Source organism: Platalea leucorodia, assembly GCF_965183815.1.
Source record: "Platalea leucorodia genome assembly, chromosome: 11".
In the NCBI taxonomy this organism is placed as follows: domain Eukaryota; kingdom Metazoa; phylum Chordata; class Aves; order Pelecaniformes; family Threskiornithidae; genus Platalea; species Platalea leucorodia.
Genome location: NC_138833.1, coordinates 12,725,836 through 12,745,820, shown reverse-complemented (window position 1 = coordinate 12,745,820; position 19,985 = coordinate 12,725,836). Strand labels below are relative to the sequence as shown.

Sequence of the window (19,985 nt, the reverse complement as noted above, 5' to 3'; positions counted from 1 at the left end):
TTAAGTCAATGGAAGGACTACAGCATTCAGAGAACTGCTATAATTACAGCTCTGAGCACCCGAGACAAACAATGCACCACAACTGCATGGCGGAACAGAAAAAGAAAATAGTCTCAGAGCAGGTTAAAGAAATTTTAAGTTATTTCAAGTAACACAAGCCCCATGAGACACTTTCATAAATGACACTAAATGGGAACTTAACTTTCTGCAAAGCCACTGAGTACCTGCCAGTGGCAAATATTATTAGAAGTGGCAATTGAGAAAAGTGCCAATGCCTTTCTAAAGTGGTAAATAACATGGCCACCTCGAGATTCAGTTCTTGCCCACTTCAACAAGCTAGACGGAATCAGATCTGCTCAACACCTGGACGAGAGACTCCAGCAAGGGTCCTTGATGTTTGTAGGCATTCAAAGGAAAGCCCATCTTTAACATGAATCAGTCAGTCAGTTTGGTGCAGACACTCAGCAGCAAATAGTGAGGGACTGTAGGGCATGCAGCTGAATCCTCTCAGGGAGATGCAAGGGGGGGGGATCCTCATCCCATGCATACAAATGGAAGAAGAGCTGATCCCACTTTTAAATTCTTTCCCCAAAATGTATAAATTTAACCTTTCCCCTGCTCCAAACCCTCAACACCCACCTTCCCCAGCAGCCTTGCCTCTTCCCACTTAGTCTGTAACTGTACAAATTTCTTTTTTTCCCTTTTTGCCTCCAAATCCCTCCATGCTGTAACTTTGGGAGCCACTTGAAAAACAAAATACAGCAATTCACATCACTGCTTATAATCCCAAACTGAGAGACTTGTGACCAATTGCAATACAGATCCAAGAGAGATCATCAGATCTGTTGAGCTTTACATTTAGCCAAAGGGCACTAGGAAACAATTACTTTCTAGAAAAGGATTACTTTCTAGAAAAGGATTTTCAGGTCAAAACCATTGTTGGCCAGTTGCAGACAATTTTAGTTTTGCAAGCATTTGTTACAAATCATGCCAATTTTATCTCACCCGCCTTTTGCTAAGTCCGATTTCTCTTTGACTGAAATACAGAAACATGAATCTCGGACACTTTATCTGAAGCAGCTTTTTTCAAGCCCTAATCCCTTTAGCTTTGAGAAGCTCAGACTCATGTATCCAAAGAGGTATCCCTGCTGCCTCTAGTTTTCACCTCTGCAAAGTACTCTGCCTGCCAAAAAGCAGCACCACAGGGACACAAGCTGGCGTAACTTCCAGAGAGGAGCTCTTTGGAGATCGCACCTGAACAACAACTCACCAATCTGGTGCTGCAGAGGGCACGTGGGCTTCCCCAACCATGGACCCTACTTGGTCTAATAGGGACCAAAACACCACAGCTAAGCCAAAGGCTCTGACTAAAAATAGCAGTATCTGGATAAAGTTTAATACTCTGTTATGTTGGAAATCATATATAAGATCTAATGAACTCTTCTGGCCTTAAACACTTGAGAAGCAGGAAATGCTCCCCACGCAGTAAGCTGGATGCACTCCGACTTCTGGACACAATCTCCTATTCATTCTGGACTGGCATCTGGCAGTAGAAAGATATTTGATCTCTTGTTATTAGTTGGAAGCAAGTAAAAATATTTACTGATTTTAATAAAGTAACTTGTGCCTGCACCAAGAAGGCTCCTCTGCCTCCTAAAGCTATCCATTGGCCAGAACTAAGTGTTTCTCAAGTAACTGAGCTCATGCACGCATGAACTCTTGAGCCTGGGGACTTGTGTCTTGGTTTAACGCTGTTACATAAACAACATAGTGAAAAGAATTTTAATGGCGTTTTTATTAATGGAGTTCCATTAACATTACATGGGCTGTTGTACTAACTGGGACTTATGAAGGCCAATAAAACAACAAAGCAGACTTTCTAATTGCCAAACAACGAAATAAATATACAGTGAATGCACTGCTTGTTGGGTTAAAGATTAAACAGGGCCTGGAAGCAAGGATAATGAGATATTACAAGCAAGCCTTTATACAATTAACCATTCCTTCCAGGATACCTTTTCCTCCAGGGGATAATACAGCCAGAGCAGCTGAAAAGGTTTTACTTTTATTTGCAGGAGAACAGGGGAGGACTTGGTGGGCACATTTTTATTCCACTGAGCCTACTTATGGTCCAATTAAGGACAAAACCGTACCAAGGAAAATGTTGCAGGACAGAGCAGGTGCTCTGGGAGACAGCAGGTGCATTTTTCCCTACACAAATAGACAGAAAAGCAGAAAAACAAACTGAGTAGAAAAAACTGCCAGCTTCTCCCAAGCACAGGTCAAGGACAACTCTGCCAGAGGAGACTGGAAAGTGCTGGGGAGTTAAGAGCATGAGGCCACTTGGAATAGCTTTATATTTACAACATAGAGGAGAAATGCTGAAAGCATTTCGGCACCTACTTATTCCAACCAGACACATCCACTCTCAAGGAAACAAGAGTCTATCCACCCTTGGAGTAAGTGGCCATTGCTCCACAGATCAGAGGCTCAAACTGCATGACAATTTTAGCTGAGCGTTCCCACTCCCGCCCACAAGATTTAATTTTGCCTGGTGCCATTTATTCCTAGAACACACAAATCCCCAGCATTGCCTACTGCTCTCACGGGGCAGCGTACACGGGCAGGACACCAGCACACCAACACAGTGCTGTTGAACAGGCAGCCAAAGAGCTTACTAGGAATATACTAAGCAACTCTTTTGTGGGCTGAGATTCAGAGGATCAGACTTTTTTACCTCCTTAGGTGTTCCCCTGTGACCAAAGCACATTTCACAATTTGCAGCATCACAGAAAGTTACAAGTCTACAACCCAATAAAGTACTCCCTTCTGTGTTCCAATACTGGAAGCATGAAGAGACCAACCAGGATGTGCTGATCTCCCTCAGCCTACGAGCCGCTGTACCTGGAAGCAGGTTTAACCCAACAAACGGACGACCCATCCCTCACCTGCGTAGGCATTTGCCTGCTGCAGCAGTTCGGTACACGCGTGCACATCAGCAAAAGCTCGGATTCCAAGGCAGTTTGTGGGATGCAGCTGGGACTGAAGAAAGTCACAGCAGTTTTTTCTAACGTCCATCAGTTGCAACAAACTAGCAGCTGGCAACAAAACCTGCAAAGGCAAGAAAGGGAAATTAGAGTGAGCAGCGAAGAAAGTTTGATTCATAGCTTGCACAAATTAGATGTAATTCCCCTTCAGACAGGGACACATTCCTGTGGGGTACAAGAAGGAAGGTTAAAATTTTAGCACTATCTGTATGCAAAAGATCCCTGCCTTTGCTCTGAGAGATGGAAACAGCCATCCCATGCTGCACTAAGAACATGTCTTCTCCCCCAAAAGACCTCAAGGCAGGTAAAGGGAGGACAAAACACAAGCAACCACAGACGCACCTGAATTTCTGGCTTTGTTACATGTAGGTCCTGCACACAGATTTATTTTTTTCCCCCTGAAAAGCTTTATGTTATCTACACGCATTACCATCACATTCAAAGCCCATAGCAGCCCAGCACTCCATCACCCTCAAAACCTCAAAGCCTTGAACTTTCTTATTTCCAACAAAACTACATTGGCTTGTGAGCAGGGTGCCCAAACTGCCATAGCAGAGAGGGAGTTCACAGAAGCTCAAGCAGGTTTTGGTGCCAGCAAGACTCACTCTTCTCAGGAAAGATGGGGCCAACTACTCAAACCAATGGCCCTCATTTTCACCCACGCAAAATGCTGTGGACACCTGTGGTTCACGACTGCATCTGAAAATAAGGTACTGCTTTGTATCTACAAAACTAAGTACAGAAAAGGGAGACAGAATTGGATCAGGAATGTGACATCTGCTGGAAAAAACACCTTTGAGGCCAGTGAGCGGGACAGGAAGTAGAAAATAAAGTCGGTCGGGATGTTACAGCCCATGACATCAGCCACTTCCTTTCTTATGTCGTCCAGCAACTGCAGACGTGTCTCATCCCGGCTCTTCCATAGCTCTGGCTGCTTCACACATGTCCTTCCAGCCGGGCATCTGCGCTCACCATCTGAGCACAGATTTCTGGAAAATTATTTCCAACTCAAAAAAAACAAGTGGCTGTTAAACAAAACAAACACATTAATTGCAATCACCTCTCTGGATCTCAATGGCAGGGAAAGGAATAAAATATCCCTTCCCTGACCCTGCCTGCCCCCAAAGTCCCATTCCACGTTGGGGCAGGACACTGACAACCTGCCCCAGGTCTTTTCTAAGTCACTGATGCATTCCAGCTCCAGTCCAGCTGTACAGTGTCTGACTGCTGCCAAGCAGCCAACCCAACAGGCAACAATTAAAAAAAAAAAAAAAAAAAAAAAAAGAAAAAAGAAATCAATTAAGCCAGGAGCCCGTTTTGGCCCAAGCCCCTTGATGCCAGGAGGAGATTAGTTTGTAGTTTTGATTAAATCAAGATAGCAATGCTCTCCCATTTTTGAAACTTACCTGTGAACCACTTTCTATCTAGCTGAACCATCTCCTTATATCAGCAGAAAGGCAAGCACCTGACTTGCATAAGGCCTGTGGGTACAGAAGTCAGACTCTCTACAAACCATCTCTGGCCATACACCAGCCAAAGCTTCCTCCATGCACCCCCATCCATCCAGTGGACGCATCTGCAAATCCAGGTGGGCTGCTTATGTGAACTGTTTTGGGATATTGCCTCTAAAACAGAGGCTACTCACTACCATCACTAATACCACATGCTACAGCCCGCTGGACATCCTAGTACCGCCATTACAGCCTCGTGCTGGCTTGACAGGGCAGCGTAGAAGGAGCCTTACGCCACCGCAGTTATTGGGAAAGGAGCGTTATCATATAATACTTTTTAGAAGTAGAATATAAATAGCCTATCAAGAGATGAGTGGATTTTCTCTTTCTTATTTCCCAGCTGAACGTCTCACCACTCATCTTGTTTTTACCAGGGAAGGCGAAAAGCAAGCAAAGGATATCCGCAAGCACGAAGTCTGTTTCCTTTAGAAATAACAAGAGGAAATGCCCTGCCTAAACATGCAACAGGACCAAACTGCAATCCCATTAATATCCAGGCAAGTTACTCACTTGGGTCTGGATTTGGCTCTTACTATTTGAACTCCAACCACTGTGAACAATTTACAGAGAGCTGGCTTCTCTACCAGATCAGCCTCCATAACCAAAATCCAATCATCTTTTGAAACTGTGTCAAATTTATCTGCTATTACTACTGAGACTGACTTCTTTGCTAAATAAATTACATCCAGAACCTCACCTATGGGGTGTGGGGGTGTGTGTGTGTGTGTGTGTGTATATATACATATACACGCTCATAACCATCTAGTTCACCAGCTGTGCTCTCTCACTCTGCCAACTCTGTACCAATCTCAGGTTTTACAGAACATTGCCTGTGCAATTAAATACTTTCATAAACCTTTGATGTCTCTGAACTAGAAACATATTTCAGCCAAAAGTGCTCTGTGTTGCTATAAGGTTCATTCAATAGGCAGGGCATTAATGCTGGACTTCAGAGACTGGGGTTTGTTCCCTGCTCTGCCACAGCCTTCCAGGTAACCTTGGCCAAGAGTTAATCTACACCATTCCTCCTCTGCAAAACTGGGAGAGGAGCATTCCCCCAAGGCAGGGGATATATTAAAGCTTATAAGCTCCTTTGCCAATTTAGTCAAATTGGAAGCCAAATAAGGGTACTGTCTGTAATCCTCAGCAGCACATCTAGGGCCACAGCTGGGACTGCACATCTGCCCAAACAGGGAGATAGCTTCCAAGCACCCTCCCAGGGGAATCCGGGACCAGAGAAACAAGTAGATCTTGCATTTGCAAGGCAGGTTAAATACTTGGTTTTAACTGAACAGCTCTAAAACTGCACAAGTAACAGAGATAAAAACTACATTACTGTAACGTGGTTTTTTAGTGTTAGGAAGGCAATTAGGCTCTGTGACTCCCCAACTGCTACCAGGCAGTGCTGAGGGTGAACAATGGTACTTCTACTTAAATGGGGTGAAATAGCCAAGGCAGAGGCTTGTGTAGCAGGATCAGAGAGACACAAAACCTCTCCAGGATCCGGCGTGAGAAGGGATAGTGAGGTGAGAGAGAAAATGAGGGAGCAGCTGGCAACCTTCCTCCTGATCTACCTTCTCCAACTTCACCACACAGAACAGCTACACCATCCCTTGGTTAAACAGTGGGATAAAAATGCGGAGACACATCCGTCAGACACAGCATAGTCCTCTGGTGCCACAGCCACAAGTTTCTCCTCACCTTCCTATTGGGCCAATCCAATCTAAAAGACTTTCCATAGGCCTAGGAAGGGCCCCCAACCCAACTGCTGTAACACCCCAGAGGAGTCAGCCCTGCTGTTGACCAGGGCTCTCCAGCACTCCAGGAGGGCGATGCAAGGCAAGGAGCTTTTGCTCCAGGGAGGAAGATAGCCCTGATTTATTGCACCTCCTAAAGCTGAGTTGAAAGACTTCTGCTTCTCCCTGGGCTTGCACCTACTATAGTTGCAGCTTTTGGAGTGAACAGGGGGAAGGGAGATGAACTGACGCACTTATCATCCCTGTATCATCAAAACTGCATCTGCCACAGATACTCTCCTTCCTTTGTTCTGAAGTCCTAAGTCCCTAGGGGAAGCTGAGGTGCAGAAGCACACTTCTGAAAAGGAAATGCTACAGCTTCTAGCAAAGCTTTTTTCCTCCTTTCTCAAGCCATTTTTTATTACAATTATTATGTCTGCAAAGCTGACACTTTCAACATCTATTTCCTCCTTCCTTCCAGACACCTCTTCGCTCTTCTTTCTATATGAGCCATATCTCAAACTGTGGTAGTATACAAGGACACACCACACATGTGGTACGCTGCACCTCATTCATAAGAATTTATGTGTGAAATCAGGTTAATCAGGACTTTTGCCAGAGGAATCATTACAACCCTAACGGTAATGACTTTCTTAATTGGGAGGGTAATTCTCAGGCTGCCTGCAAGTGCCATCAGTAAGGATGAGTGGGACACACCAAAGCGGGACTGTATTCACTGTCTACAGTCAGAGGTCGAGGTGTCTTCACAGGACTGCCTAGGAGAACGAAAAGCCTCCTCCCAAATCTCCTCTTCGTTCAGCTCTGCTCAGGAACACCATGTTGAGCCTTTTCTCCATCGCTGGACTTCGCCCCCATCACTCTTCACTGAGCTGGCACGTTTGAGATGAGTGTTGGAAAGCAAGCAGCGATGTTTAGCTGCAAAATTGAGACCTAAGTGCAAAATTCAAGGAACTGATACGTTAAAACAGCCAGCTATTCCATACAGGTATGGAGCAGCAGGCCCTGTGCTCTGTTTGACATGTGCGTGTGGTTTCCATTGAAGCCAGCCAGGGCTGCACAGGAGCATCTGTGAACTTCCTCAAGTCACTCACTTTAGCTTTCCTTACTTTTACAGAAACTGTACAGCACAACTTTCTTCCAAATAAATTTATCAAGCTCCACCTTCAAATGTATGAGATCTTTTTGTCATTCAACATGAATCAGATGTCTTTACAACTAACCTTGATGTGGGGTGAGAAAGAAGAGGAACAACAGAAGGCAGTGTGGACAGAAATCTCAGGATGGATTTTCCTGAGACTACAACGTGACTGCAATGAAGACAGAAATTCTTCCTTGCTCCGTGCCTTCCAAACAAGTGGGAGGTTAAATCCCAAATGTGTGTTCAGAGGCAAAACACTGCTCGGCACAGAAGCCTCTCTATCATCTGTCATTCCTGAGCCTTCCTACTACTGCATCTATATTGCCTTGAAACCTCTCTCTCAAAGCGAGGTTCCAATGTATAAAGCAGGATTGCATTTGTTGGCGCAATTCTCACCCACGTACCCCCAGTGGAGTTAGAAGAGAGTATTTGCTCCCACATGGGCTCAGTGCTCTCCCTCATGGAGCTAGGGTGGACTGAAAATCCCCTTTACCCACCCCAGTAGTTCACTATGTAGACGATGACTGGAACTGACTGTACAGGCTTGGCCCCTTGTACACACATCCTTCCTTCCTTAAAAAAAACCCAAACAACACTTTGTGCAATGAAATGACAACCAGCTACAAAAATACATGCTTAGAAAAATAGAGTCTCACTTCCTGAACACCATACCAGGCCTATAAAAGCAAAAAGAGACAAGTTTCTATTAGAAAAGAAACAACAAAAATACTGTAAAAAGGCTTGTTGTGAAGTGCTGGGCACCGCTCAGCATTTGAGAACACTTGGGAACACTCATTCCTGCGCTCTCATGTTACCTTTGCTGCTCATCTTTTTCTCATTTCAATTCTGTTCTCATTTTATTTTGCTCACTGACAAGAACTTGTCTTTTCATTTATTCACGGTTTGGTAGCTTGGCTGCATCTGTTCAGTTAATGCCATTTAGCAATCTTTTTTCTTGCAGTTTCTACAATGAAATTACCTGGCACCTATACCCAGAACTTGCTTCTCCCAGCTGTTGAGGAAATCTGAAAAACCATGTGTCAAACCGCACAAAAGCCCTTTAACATGCACCCTCACCCTGCTAGAAAATTAGAGCTCACGACACAGCAATAGGAGACCTCAGGAGATACCTGCTGGGAAAAGAGAAAGTCTCGCCATGCTCAAGCAAGTCTGTGAAGGAACGTTGCTGAAACAACGCAGCCCGGCGCTACTGAGGCATCCTCCCAGCTGGATGGCTGACACAAAGCTGTGCGGCAGGAGGATGTGACAACGTAAGGGATCAAACCGCTCACTTCTTCTTAAGGCTGACATTGCTAGTCCAAACCAGAGACTGCAAGGAGCTTAATATTTTGTTGTTCATGTTGTTTGCCTTCACTGATGTGAACCCTTCCAATGAAGCACAGAATATTCTTTTCTGTAAACTTTTCTTCCTGTGGCTGCAGGTGAATATTAACCTATTTGTGGCATTCTGCTCAGGGGTAAAACACCCAGAGATAGGATGGGAATTTCTCTTTAAACTTTCTGTTGGTTTCATCACAAAATTATAATAAATTCCATAAAACATTTTCAACTTGGATGTTTCTAACACGTAATAAAATTTAAACTAGTCAGTTAATCTTGCTTTAGATCAGCTTCATTTCTTAGCTCCCATGAATTAATTTACCTCCAGCCTAAAAAGTTATTCACAGGGTGGTTATTTAAATAAATCATGTAGAAAAAGGAGCTGCTTTATTAGATAGGGAAAAAACTTAATGCCCAAACCTTAGTATTCACCAAACTTATATTTTTGATTCTACTGTCAGAGATGTGAGCCAGAAATCTAGACAGGGCTCTTATTTTAACTCTTTGTAATCCCTAAGCCATCAGAAGGCAGACTTTGGTTAGGTTTTAGTAAAAAAAGATAGCATTCTGTTTGCTCAGAAAACATCTGGACTTCTTCATCAACATTCCAGGCAGGTCCATGCTGCCGGCGCAGCGCAGCACTGAGCGGGCTCTCCAGCCGGCTCCGGCTCCCGCAACACAGTTTATACCCAGGTGCAGCCCTATGCGCGAGTATTGAAATGCTCTCGTGGGAAAACAGCCAGAGCACGCGTAGTCACTTCAAGCAAGCTTCATTCAATGCAGGCTGACTGGGGCCAGCACAGCAGATGGTATCCCGAGCTCAACACATCCCACGTGCCGAGTGGGTGCTTCTGGGCCACCTAACATCCAGCAGCATGGAAGGAAAGCATACATTTGAGAAAGCATGTGGATATAGTCTTCACGTTTCCCACAGGAAGAGGGACCAGCTTAAGACTGTGTAAATGTCACTTTTCCTCCAGCAATGGAAGATCCTAGAGGTCCAAGGAACTCCATCCCAGTTCCCCATTGAAGTAATGTTGTATCTCAGCTCCTTATGACCCTGACTATACACTGCAATTAAGCACGGGCTACGCAGCAGACAGCTAGCCCAAGCGACCCACAGTTGGGTTTGAGCCTCAGCTTCTTTGCTGTAATGGCACCTTGAAGGTCTCCTCACTGCTGGTCCTCAGCCTCACCATAGGGCAGCCAGAGTCCACATTCCTACCGATGTGACAACTGCCAGGTTGAGAGCATGCCAGAAAGTCAAGTTTGTAAAACTGGTGGGCAGAAGAGGCAAGAAAAGGCACCCACAGACTTAGGTCATGAAGGATGACAGGCGGCTTGGACTGCAAAGTGGACATAGCTCAGGGTTTTATCCAAGCTCCTGCAGGAAGCGCAATACGCTACAGGACAGCAAGAACCTGCGCCCTCCCTGAGGGACTGGAGCAGAAGAGCGTGTCCCGTCCACAGCAAGAGCCTCATTGCAAGCAGAACCAGTCTAATCTTGCCATCTTAATTAGGTCAACATAAAGCATGCAGCAGCATTGCCCCTCTCTCCCCAGCATCACGAACCCAGACTTGTTACCCTGCCCAGGATCCAAGTCACAGAGGAAGATGACAAACTCAAAGTGCCACTTGCAAACAAAACCAGAGACCAACCGAAAAGCACATGCACGCACGAGCTCCCAGCATCCCTTCCAGAAATCAGTGGCTAAGCGCACAGCTGTTTTCTTACCACAAATACAAGTAGAGTCAAAAAAAAGCTTTACCAGCAGCCACAGCCACATGACACAGCGAAACGCTCTCTTCCTGAGCATCCCACTTTATCTGTAGGCTGCCTTTCAATTACTCTTTTCACTTCTAGACAAATATTTACCTCAAAGAACTTCAAGATGGAGTGCACACACACACAAAAAAGGAAGAATGCCCTCATTTGAACAATATATTCCACTCAAAGCTCTGCCAAACAACTCAAACTACCCAGAAGAATTCGAAAACTAACAGCCAGATTCCTTGACCATGACCTTAAAACAACATTTGACTCACTGCTTGTTTGAGTCTATTTTGACCTTTGACAGACTGACCCACAAGTCAGCACAGCTTCTTGGAAGGCAAATGCCTACTCTTGTTATAAGAGCTCGACACAAAAGCTAAATGCAACACGACTTAAGTGCGGGGAAAGCAGCAAAGTGCCTCAAGACTAAACAGAGGCTGGAAGTAGCTCTTTTCAAGCTCAGCCTTTTACTTTCTGCAGCCTGAAGAGATCACTCACCCCCAAGGACCTGTGCCTTTGAGTTTCAAGCTTTTAACTTGGGTCTCCATGGGAGCCACTGAACCAGACCTACCTGCACATTCTCTTCCGTGACCTCGATCTCAGCAGTGTAGATGTAATCAATCAGCTTCCTCAGGGTCTGCCCATCAACATCTTTTATCTCAATCTTCTTGGCTTTACTTTCAGACATGTCTCCTGAAATTAATTTCAAAAGGACAGTTAGAGTTTGCTTTGCAGGACCTCATTGCAGGTCCTTGCTCCCCATACATCCAGCACATCCTCCCGGTATCTGACTAAAAGACTGCTCTGGCACTATCCCTGACCCTCCAAGGACAACCAGGGAGATTCCCAGAAGCCTCCTAATACCACCTAAAACACATCTCAACATTGGAAAACACTAGTGTAAAATAAAAGAAGTCAATAAATGCAACAAGCTCAATTTCTTGCCAGAAAAGAACCTGCCATAGTTCACCTGCACTCAAACACATATAGGGGCTAAAAAAAACCCCAGTATGACCGTCAGCCATGTCTCAGCACAGGGACAGACTCAAAGAGACTGTGGACAAGTCTTAGAAGGACTTTTTAAAAAAATATGTAAGTTATATATTTATTAAAAATATTTTTAAATTTTATATATACATATATATGGGTAGGTGAGTAAGTTGCAACAGCTAAGTTAGGATGCTTTGTGGTATACCCTACAATAAAAGCAAGGCAGCATCACCCTATTTCTTTAGAAAGGACCTGAAACCTGCTGAGGAAAACGAGCACACATGCCAGCAGTTACACCCAGCGCGCTGCAAGCTTCTCTCCTAAATTGCCCTGCTGTAACCCATCCACACAGTTACACCTTACACAAAGTATCTGTGCAGAAAGCTGTATTTCTCTTCTCTCGCCTTCCCAACCTTGCACCTCAGAGGCAAGGCAGCCTTTGAATCCAAACTGTATCCTTTCTCCAAATACATAACTTAGGAGGAAAAAAAAAAAAAAAAAAAACGAAACAAACATGCATAACTAAAGCAATAATTTCTCCTATGGATGTACAAGTAAAACCCATATCTGTGTAAGGGCCTATACATGAACCAGTGCTTTATGTGCCCCTTGCCCATCGCCGTTGTGGCCAACGCTGTGCAGGCACCATACGCACATAGCCCATGTGTAACAGAAGCACGTCACAAGAACAAAAGCATGCTGTGGGGAGGAGGAGAAAGGACTCCCTGGGGCCCTTCCAGCGTCCACGCACAGGGTGACCTCACCCAGATTTTAATCGCCAAGATCTTGAGGAACCACAGAAAAGAAAGAACAAACTCCCAAGCGGAAAGAAAATGATAAGTGAAAAAAACAAAGCTAAACAAAGGAGAGCGTGAAGAAATGCCAATTCTTAAACCTAGGCATGAACAATCACTACTCTAAGAAATCCGGTGACTCAGTATTGCTGTGGGATTAAGAGGAAAAATACTTCCTGCAGCCTATGGGAGAAGTAATTACAGCCTACATCTCTGTACGGTGTGTGACAAGACGTGGCCGGACACATTAAGTGCACAGCACACAGTCAGACGCTAAAGGGGGTCCAAGCTTGAGCGAAATCTGGATCCTGGAAATTGAACTTTGAGGGCTTCACTTATGCCAATAAGGAGGTTAAACAACAGGAGGGGGATCAGACCATAAGTATCAGAAGAGCCAACAACGTCCCAGGAGAAACGTAGACTGAAATAATATTTGCCCCAAATCCAATTTTTAAAATTAAATAATAAAGAGTTATTCAGAGAAGCCTATGAATACAAATGTACAAGTACAAAGGGATAAATGACCTACATTTGTGATGCCTTCAAAGCAAGTAGGACTTCTTAATTGACAAAATAAACGTCACCTCCTTCATACACTTCCTCCCCGCCAGAACAACCATCTCCGGAGAAGAGAGGGGGCTTCTGAGAAGAGGCCAGTCCGTTCGTGGTGCTGGAGGTGCCTGTAAGGAGCACCCAGCCAAACCCCACCTGCACAGCGAGGGCAAACAGAGCAGCCAGAGCCCTGCAGCGCGTGCCGGGACCCACGGGGCAGGGGGGAGGCTCAGACGCGCGCACCCGGAGATCGATGCAGAAATAGCTTGGAGGGACCGATCCGATAACATCATCTGTCTTTGTGGTGTTCATGTGACACAGGCAACAAAAATAAAGGCTGTGTGGGCTTCCACACCCACCAGCAAGCTGCCAGCCCTGCATACTAACGGCCTCCGCTGCCTCTGCTCTGGTAACAGCCCAGCGCACGATGAGAAAGGGGAGTCTCGTGTGCTGTGCCCCACGGCCGGGTGGGATCCGACCCCTCCAGCCATGCTGGCGTGATCAAGTGCCTGCCACTTGCCAGAGGGTGCTGCTCTGGACATGTCTAATGCTGCAGAGCGAGGAAGAGCCTGAACACACCACAAGCGAACGAAGGCAAGGACTGGTGCAGACTGGGAGCAGGCAACAAGCTGCCCCCTCCTCCAAGCACAGACCCAGCCTCTAAAGCACGGCTGCGGGCCGCCGAATGGTGGGTCAATTAAGGCATCTCATCCCACATCCCTTCAGAAAAAAAACCCGTACCTTAAAGCCCACAAAACCCAACTCCTAGGATGTCTTTCATAAGTCAGACTCGAGCCTTACTTGATACCTTAATTACAGAATAATTCAAAACACTAGCATCATCTCTCATACACAAGGGCTGCGCTGAGAAAGAGCTGCCCTGCACAGACCCCATCCCCGCACCGCTGCCGTCGAGCAGACAGGAGGGACAGGGTAGAAGGGAGCAAAGGCAGGTAAAACGGGCAGAGTGGCTCCAAGCAGACCCTCTTTAGGGCACAGACTTCGCAGGCACCAGCCCCCCGTGAAGGCAAGCCCTTCATGCATCACGCTCAACACCCAGCGGTGCTTTCTCCATTCCCCTCTGCTCATGAGGGCAGGGAGAGAACGGAGCTCGCCTGCTCTGTCACAAGATAAACTACAGTAAAAACTGCAGCAGCTCGCGGTGCCTTGTTTACCCAGCACAGCAGCTTGCCCTGCCTCCTACATACTGCACTCCAGAGAGGCTTCCCAGTGCACAGCTACAGCTTTTGTTCCCAAGTCAGAGATGTGCTGAAGGAGAATACGAGTGCATTGGATAACAAAACCACAGCCTCTCGTGAATAGGGCAAGGGCTTTGAAGCGGTACGCAAGACCTGCAAGGGAGGTTTCTGCGTTGCTGCTTCCTCCTTCAGCACTTCTGAAGTTCCCCTGGGTATCTCACAGGAGCAGTCCTAGCAGCATCACTGAAGTATCTGTTATCCTTTCTGAAACTATTGTGTTCTCTTCTAAACAGATGGAAATTACTCTCCCAAATCATCCCCACAGAATGGTGCCAAGGAGGACCAGCCACCACCCAAAATGCTCCAGAAAGCCAGTACGGGAAGGGACACTCAGGAAGTGCTGGGTCCCATCTCTCCTTCAGCAGTGGAAGATACAAATGGAAGAAGTGCCTGCTTATTTCCAGACTTCCCAAGGCTATTTCAAAGAGGAATGCCTAACCAGAAGACACTAGATAGTTTAGGAAAGACCCCAAGGTCATCCATGAGTCCAAAGTCAGGCCCAACCTACAAGGACAGGGCATGCAGAGCAAGCATCACGCAAAGGTGGTTGAGCTGGGGTTCTCAGTTTGGTTCCCACTGATCACTCACTACTGCATGGCCGCTGGCACTGCTGGGGGACCCCTCCAGCTCCCCGCGCCCCCAGAAAGTGGCTCCTCCAGTGGGGACCCAGCGTGCACAAGCAGCTCCTGCCCAGTCCTGCAAACACCCATGCTGTGTGGCTGCCCCCGAGTCATCGGGTTGCATCACTGATGTGCAATGCAATGCAAGGAAGGAAAAAAAAAAAAAAAAAAAAAGCCACAACAACCAACTAATGTTCACGCTGTGATTATAAAATCTCCCCCTCTAGAGAGTGAACCATCACACAGCTGGAAGGAGATCACACACTTGATCTTTGCAACAGGGAGATCCAGACCTTAGAAATTTGGGACTAGCTAGACTGAAAGCAAAGGGAGAACCGGTCTTTGCCTGACCCGCTGCCCCCAGGGACGTGTCAGGGGGAGGGGACCGGTGGCCGCCGAGGCTGTCACCCAGCCCAGGGGAGCTGCTGAGCCAGCCACGTGACAGCGGTTAGCTGATTACTGTTTAACTCGCGGCGTGAGGGATTACACGGCCTGGAGAATTCCTGCATGGAAACATGAGCAGCCCCGCGCCACCGCCGTCCCACTCAGGTGACCTCTAAGGATCAGAGGGTTTTTCCAATAATTTTTCTTTTTCAAACTTCTCTTCAGGAACGAGCATCACAAGGTCTCGCAAGTCCTCCCCGAGCTGCCCTGCGCAAATGGTTGCCTCTGAGCAGGGTTTGCTCCCCCGCCTCGCCACCACGGCCAATACCCACATCCACCAGGCAGTGCCAGTGGGGGGAAGCACAAATGCTCTCCACCTTAGCTCACCACACTGACAAAGCCATCACGGCGAACATCACATCTCATCTCACATTCAGACATCTGTTTACACCTGAGGATTTTTCCCCCCCTCCATTACAGAAGGGGAAGAAAGCTTCCCAAATGACAAGCTTTTTCCTGAGAAACACTGTGTTCTGCTTCCAGTAAAGCAAATAAAACGAGGTCTAACCCCAAGGCTTTTAAAAGGAAGAAGCAATCCCTAGACCACAGGCAAAAGGACATGAAACAAGGGCAAAACCCCCACACCTCATTTATGCTGAAGCTGAGGGACAGTAACAACCATTCCCTGGAGCATACAATCATTTTCTTTGTATTTGGTTAAGTAAGTTTCTACCCTGGAAAGGACGGCAAGGAAAAGGAAAGGAAGCTCAGCAGCTCCTGACCAGATTAATTTTACTAGAATGACTTAAATAAGTTGGTCACTCCCTTGCCTTGGCATTGGCACGGCTTTTTGTGCTGCCCCACCTTGGCACAGCCTCCGAAGGGCCCATGAGATAGGGATCAAGAGATCAGAGCACGAATTTTGTCCTCTTCTTTCCTTCACACTCAGGTTGCATCTGCCATTACCAAAATACACTGGACTGCAGCAACGCACCCTGCAAAAAGGCAGGGCTGCTAAAACACACTGGGATCGAGAGAACAACAGTGTTATTTCGGGCAGCAGCAAAAAGTGCCATGGGAGATTAAACATCCGTGACTGCAAATCAGCACCAGCAGGGCCGAGCCTTGAAACTACAACTCCTGTGCCAGCAACTTCTTTGATGTGCAGCACGAACATTTAGGGCACTGCACACGTGCTTGATGTTAATGATGTGCTTTCATGACCCAAGGTCTTGTTAAGGGGGGGAAAAAAAAGCCAACCCAAAAAGCAGTGAGCCAAACCTCATAATAACCTTCCTGTGACTCATATGCTACCCACTCACCCCGCACCCATGCAACCACCCCATACCCATATACTCTGCCTCAAGGAATTAGTCAAGGATGACCAGCATCATCCATCAAGTGCAGCAAACTGCAGACCTAACCGTACGTACTTCTTCTCTCAAGAAATCCCCTTCCCGGCAGGCCATACCTACTGCCTCTGCTGCAGCTCCTGCCAGAGACACAACCGAAGCCTCTGGGTTTGCAATGGCCCATTCAACCCGAGTACAGGTCTGATGTCAAGAAGAGTACCTGTAAACATCGCACAAAAATAAGGGCTGCAGGCCGCAAGGACCACGCGGTGGGCTTCCATCTCCACAGTTTCGGCCACAATCACCACATCACAGAGGAGCCGCTTGCTGGAAAAACACCAGAAAAGACAAAGATCATTTCAGAACTCCTGGTCAGACAAAAAGCTACATCAGTATAGCCTGGAAAAGTAAGCAGAAGACCCACCATTACAGACAAGGCACCTGAGCTTCTGCCAAATCCCAGTGGAAGGTCCTCTAATCCTTCAGCTACCAGCTCCTATCAGTGTTTGCCTACAAAGCAAAGCCTGAATCCTCCTGATGCTGCAGCCCTGCCCGTGGTTCTGCTTTTCCCAGAAAAAAATATCTGGAAGCCAAACTAGGCATACATGCTGCCCGAAGAATGGATGGGTAAGGGGCTCCTTCCACCTCTCAAACAAGCAGGGCTTGGAGAAGGCACAGAAGAGCTTAAGAGTTTGGGCACTACCTAGAGCCAAGCTCTAGTAGATCTGTAAGACCAGAAATAGCCATACAAGGGAACACCAGCAGTGCTTTCATCTTTCCACAGGGGAAAGGTAGAGTGAAAAAATGAAGTTATTTCTGTACTTCCTTCCATGTTTGGCCCCACAGAATGTGATCACCAAAACATCTCCTGGCACTGACCAGCGCAGAGGCTGCCCCAGCCATCTCCCAGTGAGAGGTCAATCACTGGGGTTTATCCATGGGCCTGAGGACTTTGTTTTTACCACATGAATTAGTCTGGGATTAAGAGTCACTGGGATAAAGCACAGGGTTCCAAACAGAAACCAAAAAACTTCTCAGCTCCCCCACTGACTCATTGTACAGCTTTGGAAAAGTCACTTCATTAACTAGTGACCTTTTCTACCAGCCCCACATACATCCTTTGAGGATTCATTAGTTAATGTTTGCACAGGGCTTCGGAGATGCAGACAGCTAGAAGTGCTCAGCCTCCCAATAAGTTGGTTTAAGATGTTTGAGCATACAAATGCAAAATAAGGGTGTTCTTTTCAAATGTCAAGCCTGAAAAAGGATCAGTGTCTGTAAATCTAGATGTCACCTTCTCTTCAGAAATGCTTATCACCACACTGCACTTTGTCTTTAGGAAACTGCATATCAAATAAACACACATAGAGTTTCTAATGGACTAGGTATGTCTCCTCCATATATTGGAATACATGAACAAAACATCTGTGAAATGGAGGGTTATAGTTGGAAAACAGGAAGAAAGTTGGAACTGGTAGTCTGTGCTCTACATTCACCCCAGTTTGGAAGGGGTGATGGCAATAAGGGAAGCTCTTTAACAGCCTCTTAATGGAGGCTTCCTCATTTCCTTCAGCTTATGTAAAAGGTGCTCCGTTCAATTCCTCTTTGGACTATAGTTACCTAAAGTACCACTCATGAAATTAATTTCACCTACATTTGAAAGCTAAAAATTTTAAGTCAGGAACATACAGCAAACACGTTAAAGGCTTAGCAAGATTTTTCTAGACCCTCTGTATGAGATTTCTGGATGCATTTGTATGGAGGCACTGTTATTCAAGGTAGCTATTAACACTGATTGTTGACAGCTTAAGGGACTGCAAGCTCAATGCACATACAATAGTCCTGAGAACTGCATATGCCAGAACAGCAACAGGAGCTGACAAAAAGGAGTGCCCAGAAGAATAAAACATCAAACAGGTGCTTAAGGGCAGCTTTCGGTCTTCTATGTTTTATCACTGCAGTATTGCACAAGATCTAGCTAACTATAGGCACTAAGAAACATTGTCAGTCTCCAGCTATTCCCGCTATGCTTCAATTAACAAAGGAATAATAGCAGCACAATAGATTTCTGAATATAGCTGCACAAACCTCTATTTTCAGATCCTTTGCCTTCAGTACAAAGAAAGGACTAGAGGGATGCCAATAAAAAAACAAACCGCAAAAAAACCATACTCTGCTTCATGTAATTGTTACAAGGGAAGGATATTTCCATTTTCTGTTCCTATGCAACTGAGAATTGCTGTCAGACATCTGTGGAAGGAGACATTTCTAATCCTTCTCCACACCGGAGAACACGTACATTGCGAAACTAATTAGTCCACAGAAGAGAGGCGGCTATTACAGCATCTTTTGAGTACTTTGAGTGTGCAGGAAAAGTAAAGGGTGTTATCTGCTTTCATCATACCATCTGGATAGCAAGGGAGCACATACGTTCACGTGTATGACACATGTACTTTCCACAGGAATTATTTTAAAAATTGGGTTTCTAGGTCTCTATTTGAATGATAAAGGACTCAAATGAACTAGTCGGAGAAATGTTCGCTGCATTTCTATCCGGTTTGTGGGATAACAACCACCAAGAAACAACTCAGGTTTAACCACGGCCACCACATTGCTGATGTGATGACAGCGGTTCTTGAAGACCATGTTTGCTGATATTTTTCTTCAGCCTCCATTCTCCCTGTACCCATGCAGCTGTGTAGAGACCAAGGTGTTCTCTTTTAACCAATATCAGGATTTTAAAATTTGCAAGTAGAGAGCTGACATTCTTCCTGAGTTGTTGCTTCTTTTTTCACCCCCTACTTTGGAGTGCTAAGCCCAGACTGAGCAACGCGGCTAGCTAAAGAGAATAAGAACAGTACATTAATAATCTTTGGTCTGTAATTATGCGTAGGTGTCTTAATGTCTGTAATGTTCTATTATTGGTTTTCAGACCATTAGCTCAGTTAAGAACATAGTTTACAGCTGAATTTGCTGTAAGTAATGGAAAAGACTAAATGAATTATCATCTATAAATGAAGGCTATTGCTCAGATAATGTTTTTGAGCCATAGCTGGCTTCCTTCTGCTGGGAAGATAGAGAGGTCTGAGATTGGGAAGAGCAACCCACCAAGAAAGGGTTATATTTTAGCTGTGTCTTCCTACTTGTTTATTAATACCCTACGTGCAACCATTAGCTGTGACAAAGATGGTACTTTTTTTTTTCCTAAGTCTCCCAGAAGCCTTTCTGTTCCAATCAGCACGTTTCTGCTAAACCAGAGAGGGTGCCCATTAAATCAAATGTGTACCTCCGTAATTCATTCATGACCTTGAATGCCTTTCTCATGTGAGAGGGGTTGACTGTCACTGTGCGCTGGTCCTTCTCATCTTCAGCTGCCTCAGAGGAGCGGGAACTCTGCTTAACGCTAAAAACAGGGAGAAAAAAGGAGTAGAAAGTTTGATTCAATGACACTTTAAAAAAAAAAAAA

At 45.8% G+C, this 19,985-nt stretch overlaps 1 protein-coding gene across 1 annotated transcript in view; it reads right to left on the bottom strand.

The window, feature by feature from the left end:
• The window catches only part of KLHL3 (kelch like family member 3), a 51,035-nt gene that overhangs the window by 18,395 nt on the left and 12,655 nt on the right, over positions 1-19,985 (bottom strand). The window contains exons 2-5 of the mRNA XM_082323789.1: positions 19,806-19,922; positions 16,740-16,846; positions 11,140-11,261; positions 2,949-3,111 (exon numbers count right to left, since the gene is read on the bottom strand). Coding sequence (XP_082179915.1) covers positions 2,949-3,111; positions 11,140-11,261; positions 16,740-16,846; positions 19,806-19,922 — 509 coding nt within the window. The remainder of the gene's footprint in view (positions 1-2,948; positions 3,112-11,139; positions 11,262-16,739; positions 16,847-19,805; positions 19,923-19,985) is intronic.